This window comes from Centruroides vittatus, unplaced genomic scaffold (genome assembly GCF_030686945.1).
Source record: "Centruroides vittatus isolate TY-2023 unplaced genomic scaffold, ASM3068694v2 contig_409, whole genome shotgun sequence".
Taxonomy (NCBI): Eukaryota; Metazoa; Arthropoda; class Arachnida; order Scorpiones; family Buthidae; genus Centruroides; species Centruroides vittatus.
This window is the reverse complement of record NW_027122221.1, coordinates 681264-690487: the sequence shown is the minus strand read 5'-3', so window position 1 is coordinate 690487 and position 9224 is coordinate 681264. Positions and strand designations below refer to the sequence as shown.

Genomic DNA, 9224 nt, shown 5'->3' with positions numbered 1-9224 from the left:
TTAAACGATGCCGGTTTAATTTCTTCCCGATTTCGCGCGTCGGCAAGATTTTTACGAAGTGACGCGAAAGAATACTCAAAATCCTTGCAAATGGAAAAGAAAAAAAGCAATAAGAAGTGGAACTGGATGTTGACGGTCCAGCTACTAAGAAGATGAGGAAGAAATCTAACGATGTCGTCTCGGCAATCGTCAAATTTTTCGCCAAAGATCTCGTCGATAACCGACTCGAATCTCTTCGAATTGGCATTGACGTAATTCACGGTATTGAAAACGATAGTATTGAAGAAAGTCAAACAGACTTTAATTACCATCGATCTAGACCGGCCGGAATTCTCGATTCTTATCCCAGAAATTTCGTATAAGTCGTTCAATTTCGACATAATTCTTTTCTTATTTAGGTGATAATAATACATAGAAAATATATTTACGACGAGAAAGAAAAAAAAGAATGCGAATATAATCCAATTAACCAACGACGAAGAATATTTCATTAACGATATATTTTCGCAGACGTAGAAAATTACGCATATTTTTGCCGTCGTCAACGTAAAGATTATATGCGGAGTAAATCTTTTCTCGAATTTCAAACCTAACATTTTCATGGACAACATTAACGATTTCCATCTATATCCGTAGACGGAAAGTCTCGTTTCTTCTTCGTCCGTAAATTTCTCGATACGATCGAACCGAATCGAGGAATTCGTATTGTTTTCTCTTAGGTTTCGTACGCTCGTTCTGAAATTAACGATATTCCGGTAAAAAATTTTAAAATATATTACGAAATTCTCGAAAAACTTACCCGGATAACATTTCTTTAGCTCCGGAGCTAACTTTATCTGAAAAGAAAACTTGGCCAATTAAGTAAAATGCCGTATACGAAATTGTCTAAAATATCGCGATAAAAAAACACTGAATTACCGTACTAAACGCATCTATTAAAGCGTCGAGGCGTCTTCCTACTTGTTCGAAAACTCGGGATTTTTATTAACTCTTAACACCCCGTCGGCGCTAAAAATATCTCTTCGGCCAGCCTATTACGGGTTTGGCCTACGTATCCGGACCTACCGCCCCCGAAAACTTTCCGGGGATTTTCGACCCGTCCGGATTCGATCCGGGCAAGTAACTCTATAAGAATTTCCGCAAAAATGCCGAGCGTAATGGGTACGGAAAAAAGAAAAAAAGGCCTTCTTGGGGCCCACGTATTGGAATAAGAAAACTCATTTTCCGCTTTAGTCTTTTTCCGTTACGTCCGATGCTCGGTGTTTTCTTTCATTCGCCTTACGAGTGTCTTACAGAAAACGAAAGAACCGATATTCTCTTCGCCAGTATCTTAGCGAAGAAAAATATTCCGTTACTCGTAGAGCGTAACGCGAAAACGTTTTAAGGAAATTCTCTTGGCGAGATAAGAAATTTCTCTCGGTTAACATTTACCATTATAAAATATTTATTCGTTATACGTAATTACCCGTCAAAATCGTTTAATCACAAATTATATTCGCCAACGAATCCGAGATTAACCGAGACTTCGGTACTCGTTTTGCCGAGGGATTTTGTTAATATCTTTTGCCAACCGAGTATCGAAATTTATGTTTCTTTTAGGCAAGCGTTGTGTACGATCAAATTTATATTCAATTCAAACTCGAACTTTCTAAATTAATAAAAGTTAAATAACACGTAATATTCTTACTTACTCCGAAAATGTTTCGAGACGCTTCTAGATCGATTCCCCTTCTCCTATCGGAAAAGTCTTAATTTTTTCTTATCCGATATAATTTATCGAAAAATACGCCGGAAAAAACGCGTCGGAAAATAAATGGCTTTTCTCGGAAAGTTTTAACCGGCGTACAATAAGTTACGGTAAATATTTACTTCGCAAAATCGATATTCCGACGAAATAAAAACTTTACATCGTCGAAAATACCTTTTTAATTATATTTAGATGTTTACCTCGGCTTTCTTTAGTTTATCGTTCGCCGACTAAAACTTTCAAAAATAACCTATTTACTTTTTGACGGGTATTTATCGACCGATCGTATTAAAAAAGACAAAATGTAAAGACTTTCTTCTACGTTCGATCTTTCTGCCCCGTAGACGCTAAGAGGGACTTCCCCCCCATATTTATCTCGAGGTCGGTCGGGCCCGCGACGGAGACGGCCGGGTTAATTAAACCCTATGGTCGGCACGACTCTATCGTTAGAGGAAAAGTATAATATACCGGGAGGCGATTAACTACTAATTTGAGGAGAAAAGAATATATTTTAAATTAAATAAATTTAAAATATGATTAAAAATTGCGGCCCGGCGTTACGACCGCGTGGCGATAAATAATCGCTCCCGCTCTGTTATAAATAACAAAAGGAAAGTATAGCCGTCGGTCGAAAAATAACCCCTCGAGATTTTTACGTTATTGGGCTCGGATATCTCGAAATGTCGACAAATTTAAAAAAAAAAATGGGTTTTTTTCTGTATGTATGGACGTTAGTGTATTTGTGGCACGATTTTGTTCACCCCGTTCGAAGCTTAATAACCCCTGGGCTTTATATATACAGTCAAACCTGTTTTTATGCGGTGGATAGGGACCGCATTTAAAAAAACGCATTAAAAAAATCTCACGAAACTTCACGAATGGCTGTAAATAATAGTTTTCGCAACACAATTAAAAATATATTTTTTATGCGGTCAACAGGGACCGCATAAAAAAAGTCTCGCATAGAAAATAACTCAAAACCGTACGAAATAGAATTTATTGACAACAGATGTCAGCACTTGACTGCATCGTCTGGTCTATCGTCTGTTTTACATATTTTTGTCCAGATGGTGTTTTGTTAACTTAGAAAGTAAATTATTTCATTTTTCGCATATTCATGCAATAATATTACTTTTTTTTAACTCTTTCCTCCCTGTGGGCACTAAGAGGGCCTCTTTTAGTAGCCCCATTATGGGTTCGGCCAGGCCCACAATGGGGCGACCGGGTGGTGAGGGACGGGGCCCGACATATCCGAACGGACCACCCCCGAAAAATGCCTGGGGGCAATAATATTACTATAATAAGTGCATTTATGCTATAATAAGTTTATTTAGCTATAATAAGTCAACGTGAGACATGACGAATCGCACGAGACTAGTCGCCAATTATACCGCACAAATAAAAATTCGCATAAAAAAAATCGCACAAATAAAAATCGCGCATAAAAAGACCGCATAAAAACAGGTTTGACTGTATATAATTTCTGAAATTTTGCGGGAGCTCTGTGTACGAGGAAGAGTGATGCCGTTAAATTTTGCGGATTAATTGTCGGCGGGTCGAAGAGAGAAAAAAAATCGTGTGTCGTACCTCGAGTAGGGTCGGACTTAATTACAATTTTACTCGTTAGTAACATTTACAATATTTTTTTGTAAAACCCATCCCTGCCCTCGAACTTAAGTTTATTGCCATTTTATAATAGTTAAACCGTAAAAAGATTTTAATAAAATAGCGTAACGGATGGCGCCGTCGAATGTTGCCGGGAAAGTTAGGAAACTCGTCGTCGTTTTGTTTCCGCCGATGTTAAAAACGTGTTTATCGACGGGTCGGCTGACCTCGTTTTAATGTAATTTTTACTCTTTCGTCGTCCTCGCAACCGATAATAAAAATGTCTCTAGTTAGAAATTAATCCAAAAATGCGCCATTTTAATATTTTGATAAATATCGAATTTTAAAACGTTAATAAGAATCTATCTTGAGGAAACCGTGTTTTGTATTTTCGTTTCTTTTCTTTTCTTTCGAAGACACAATGTAGTAACGTAAACTTAAACACTGGGCGAATTTTTCATCCTTTTTATTCGGTTGGAACGCTTTTTTATTACATAACGCGTTTCGGGCCGATGCCCCTCTTCAGCCAACTAAACATTAAAAAGTGAGAGATGACTATATACAAATATTTAAAATAAATATCGTGACAGTATACATAATTAGTTTTTTAGAGGTTGTTACCTTCTAAATCCTGGTAAGAGCTTGTATACCGTTAAAAGCTGGTCCGTACCTCATTCGGTAGTTTAGACGGATGTAATAGTCCAAGGGTACGAATCTTGATAAAAATTCCATAAAAAAGGAAGGTTTAGTATCAGTCTGTAGAAGTATACGGGGTTATTCTTTCACAAATCATATTCGTGAAACCATACCTGAGATTCGTCTTCCGGTGTGTTGTCTAACACTGAGCTCGTACTCCTCCACCTCAACTGCGGAGCACGATCTATTTTTAATTTGCATATGTCTGGTCGAGCATTAGCAGGGGAATGTTCCTTTTTTTTAATAGGTTTCTTTTCCGATAAAATTATTCGGGGGGTTTAGCGGTGATTTTTTTAGAACATAGCACGATAAAAAAAGAAGATATGAAAAACATAGTTTACAAGATACCATGCACTTGCAAAAATACCAACTTCTATATAGGAGAAACAAAACGAAAACTCAAAATAAGAGTGAAAGAACATATAGCCGATTTAAAGTACAACAGACTAAACTCAGTATTCCATGACCATTGTGTGTTAAATAACTGTAAAATCGATGATACTAAAACAAGCATTTTACATAGAGAAAAGAAGACATACAACAGAAAATTCAAAGAAAGTGTAGAAATCATTAAAAATAAAAATAAGACCTGCATAAATACTAATCTAAGCATAAAAATCAATGAAAACTGGATTAAATTACTATAAAATATACTATAAAATAAAAAACTGTTTTACGATCTGTTACGTCATTTGCATAGCGACAAATATTAAAAATACTAAAAGCGGGAAAAAATAGCAATGGCCACGTGCTATGTTCTAAAAAAATCACCGCTAAACCCCCCGAATAATTTTATCGGAAAAGAAACCTATTAAAAAAAAGGAACATTCCCCTGCTAATGCTCGACCAGACATATGCAAATTAAAAATAGATCGTGCTCCGCAGTTGAGGTGGAGGAGTACGAGCTCAGTGTTAGACAACACACCGGAAGACGAATCTCAGGTATGGTTTCACGAATATGATTTGTGAAAGAATAACCCCGTATACTTCTACAGACTGATACTAAACCTTCCTTTTTTATGGAATTTTTATCAAGATTCGTACCCTTGGACTATTACATCCGTCTAAACTACCGAATGAGGTACGGACCAGCTTTTAACGGTATACAAGCTCTTACCAGGATTTAGAAGGTAACAACCTCTAAAAAACTAATTATGTATACTGTCACGATATTTATTTTAAATATTTGTATATAGTCATCTCTCACTTTTTAATGTTTAGTTGGCTGAAGAGGGGCATCGGCCCGAAACGCGTTATGTAATAAAAAAGCGTTCCAACCGAATAAAAAGGATGAAAAATTCGCCCAGTGTTTAAGTTTACGTCACTACATTGTGTCTTCGAAAGAAAAGAAAAGACGTTAATAAGAAATTTAATACGTTTTGTTAAATATCAAAATTTATACACGATCGTGAAAATTTCGTGTACAATTTTAATTGTCGAAGTAATTATAATTCCGGTCTGAGCGCGTGCCGACTGCGAAGTGTGTTTACTTAAAGTTCGACGCGAACGCGGTTTTCTCCGGTAGTTCGTTATTCTATAATGAAATGTTTTACTAGTATCGATAGAACACCGGTCGAAACATTCTAAGTTGCCTCGACCGGTTATAGTCGTTTAAACGGTCTTTAACACCGGAACGCCGCTTAATGTTTCCTTCTTACTTTGCCACGGCAGACGTCGCTGTCGTCGTTCTACGCACTTTAACCGAAGTGGAAGAACCAACCTCGAATGTCGTCAGAGTATCCATCCGCGAATTGGGATGGAAAATCGAGTCCGGTCGATTAAGACGTAGCCGGATGAAAGGTCACTTCCGGGTGGCTATGTCGCAGCGATGGAAAGTCGAAATCCGCGCAAGAAGGCCTCGGCAGGAAAAAGGTTATATTTTCCGGCAGCAAAACGCTCTTTCCCACCGAGACCTTTTACGCTCGAAGGATTCTTTCGCCATTTCTTCGGACTCCTTTCTGCGAAGTCGGGTATCGTCGCGTGACCGTGTCTCTGTCGTTCGCTCCGCAACTTCGGGATATCGCCGCTCCGGAGAACGAGGCGCCGTCGCCGGAGTTACCGCGACCACCCGTTTGACGTCGGGTATACGCCACTCCTCCCTCTTTCGGAAGCATCCGTGTTACATCGGACCGGGCCAGACCACTTCTTTAATTCTCTGAAATTGTCCATTCTGCGAGAAAAATGATCGACTGTTGCGAAACCAGAACTTACTGTGTATATTCCCTGTTGTGAATTGTAAATTCCGAATGCAAAAATGATTTAATTCCTTGAATATTGTAATAAAATTTTTATTACATATAATAAGTTTAATGTTCGATAGAGAAATTAGTTCATAAAAAATTGTGCTATTCTGTTTACTGCCGTAACACAAAACACGTGTGGAAATAGAGGAAACGGGACGACGAATAAGCTGGAATTGTTGTAATGAATTAAGATTCGGACGGGATATTAATGTATATACGTACGTAACATATAAACTATAGCGGGGAATGACAGTTTTAAATTAGGCTATTAATTAAATTTCATTTTGCATTAACAATTCGATTGGAAAATTAACGACGAAAAGAATGAATCGGTTCCACCCAAGTGAAAGGATGCGATTCCTCCGAAGAAAACCCATCAATTCTTATCGAAAACCGCCGCCGCTAATTGTGATATTTTGCTTATCAAAGTTAAAGAATATTTAAATCTAGAAAGTTCGTAGTCTAAACTTATTTAAATAATCGCTGCAAATGCAGCAAAACTCGAGAAAACACTGGCAATAAATAACCGCACCAGTCAACAATAAATCCTCTCTCGACAACGAGAAAATTGTATTGTCGCGTAGCGACTCGGTTTAATGTTAAACATTTGGATATTGCGTCGAATTTCGTCGTCTTTGTCTCGAACCTTTTATTCGTCTTTACAGACAGGAACCATAATCAATTGACACGGAGTTGGGATACGGTCGAAGACTATCCCGAAATAAGGACACGGTACGAGAAAAAACAGAAAACGAATTAGAATTAGAAGGAACGACCGTATAATTTTGCAATACAAATGATAATTTGAATTTTGATAATTGAAAAATTTATACAAAAAAATGTGTTAAAAAATTTATATTTGTTTCGCATCAATTTACGTTTGCCGTTTGCTTTTTCTCTGAAAAGATTCTTAAACCTTTAAATGTAAAAAGTGTTTATTCTCTTATTGAAAACTTTCGTTGGGTGTTTTATTTCAATTCCTTATTGTCCGGCCTTCGTTCCTTACGAAACGGTTAAAGTACTACATAAAAAGTTAGTACGTTGTAACAAAGTAATTGAATAGCTTGGTATAATGCAATAAAACATAATAATAATCATTTTTGATAAACGCGATACATTAATTATATTTTTTCGGGATTTGAATCTTGTCAAATACTTTTTCCTACTGGCTTCAAATGTGATACATTGTAAGAATACGTATCTCGGAGGAGCGGGAGCGGGAACAGAAAACCAACATGAAAGTCAAGCTCCGGGTAATGACGAAGAAAAAGCAAAACCGTCGTTTCTCGTACGATGTATATTAACTCGAAGCCAATGACAGTACCGGGAAGAAACGGGAAAGGCTCTAGAACTGAAAAGAGATGGAAATGGACCGAGCCCGGACGGCAATGCGTACATCCATCTTAGGTGTAGTCGGAATGGCCCGGGGGATAGACAATGAAAATGAGTCGAGAAACGAACTGTTACTACTAGCGCGTGCGGATGACATTGTCGTAATTGGAGCATCTCGGGAAGAGGTAACGACATTAACGTCAAAATTAGCAACAGCCGCCAAGAACTTGGGTCTGATCCTCAACGAAGAGAAGACTAAATACGTGGTTATTTCTAAAAAGAAAGAATTCCGCAATGAATATCTAACCGTAGACAATCTGACATTCGGCTCTACGGAATTCTTCGTGTACTTAGGAACCGACATAAACGGAAACAATAATTGTAATATTCAGTGGCGTGCCGTCATTGGAAGCGGTGGAAGCGCCGCTTCCACCTTCCAATAACCTTCCCTTGTATTTTCTAATATATAAATTTTCACGTACTTTGAATAAATTAAAATTAATATTTTATTATATCCGCATTATGTATCTTATTACAAATTTCTATACTACATGTGAAAAAAAACGATAAGATTGCTATTGTATATTCGAATAATCAGTGGCGGAATGGAAGCGCTTACGAGACAGCTTTCACGGCGAGAATAACCGAATGGTGTAAAGCAGCCAAGGGCATTGGCGCATGCGCTTTACAGAGCACCAGCGTCAGCCGGTTTAGCCGGTGGATGCTACACACCATAACGCTTTCAAAGATTCTATCCCTTAGCCACTGGTAGGGAGCTATGTGACTAAGTGAATTGTTTAAGATTTAAAAAGTGAAGAGTATTCATTGTTATTTTTATGTACGTTTCTTCGCAAAGTTATACTTAATTATAATTTTTTTTTAATTATACTGTAATTATATTGTCAGAAAATCTTTAGAATTTTTATCACTTTTAAATGTTAATAATTTTAATATGAAAAATAATTTTTCCAAGCGTGTTTTAATTCTTTAAATTAAGTAAATTTTATGGGAAATTTTTTGATTTATCTAAATTACGTAGCGAATCGCAATATTTATATTCGTGTCCTGACTATATTGACAAACAACTCTTAGACATAAAAAGTATTATAATTAACGTCGATCCGAACAAAGACGTACTAAAAGAATTATATGATTTAATACCGTTAATTTTTACGAGACCATCTACCGGTGGGTCTGCTGAGCGCAGTTTTTCGACCACGAAGCAAATTCATACATTGGCCAGGAACACTCGGTCGGAGGAAGATTGTCGTCGCTAGCGTTCCTTTCGATAGAAAAAGTGCTTTTAAATACGTTGACAGAGTCGACGACCAGCGACTTTTATGATAAAGTAATTAACGACTTTGTCGAAAAAAATCGCCGAATAGAGTTAGTTTATAAAAAAAACAAGTTTTTCTATTATTGTTTGTATCATGTCAATTTGTATTATGTATGTATTATTTGTATTTTAGAACTACTGTAAAATACGTAAATTGTTTATTTTTGTCATTTCCAGTATTTGTTTAAAACTTTTATGGAAATGTCATGTACCGGACAGGTCTGACCCGTCACAAAAGACGCGAAAAACGGTTAATTTAGAGAAA

The 9224-nt window shown here is 37.0% G+C and overlaps 1 protein-coding gene across 1 annotated transcript; it reads left to right on the top strand.

The window, feature by feature from the left end:
- Positions 1-7652: 7652 nt before the first annotated feature.
- Positions 7653-8066, top strand: LOC136976595 (uncharacterized). The gene has a single exon (XM_067271924.1). It carries the CDS (start codon positions 7653-7655, stop codon positions 8064-8066), a length of 414 nt encoding a protein of 137 aa, XP_067128025.1.
- Positions 8067-9224: the final 1158 nt, after the last annotated feature.

Bases quoted from the DNA above. Each gene is read 5' to 3' on its own strand.
- LOC136976595 (XM_067271924.1), top strand. From the start codon at position 7,653: ATGGAAATGGACCGAGCCCGGACGGCAATGCGTACATCCATCTTAGGT.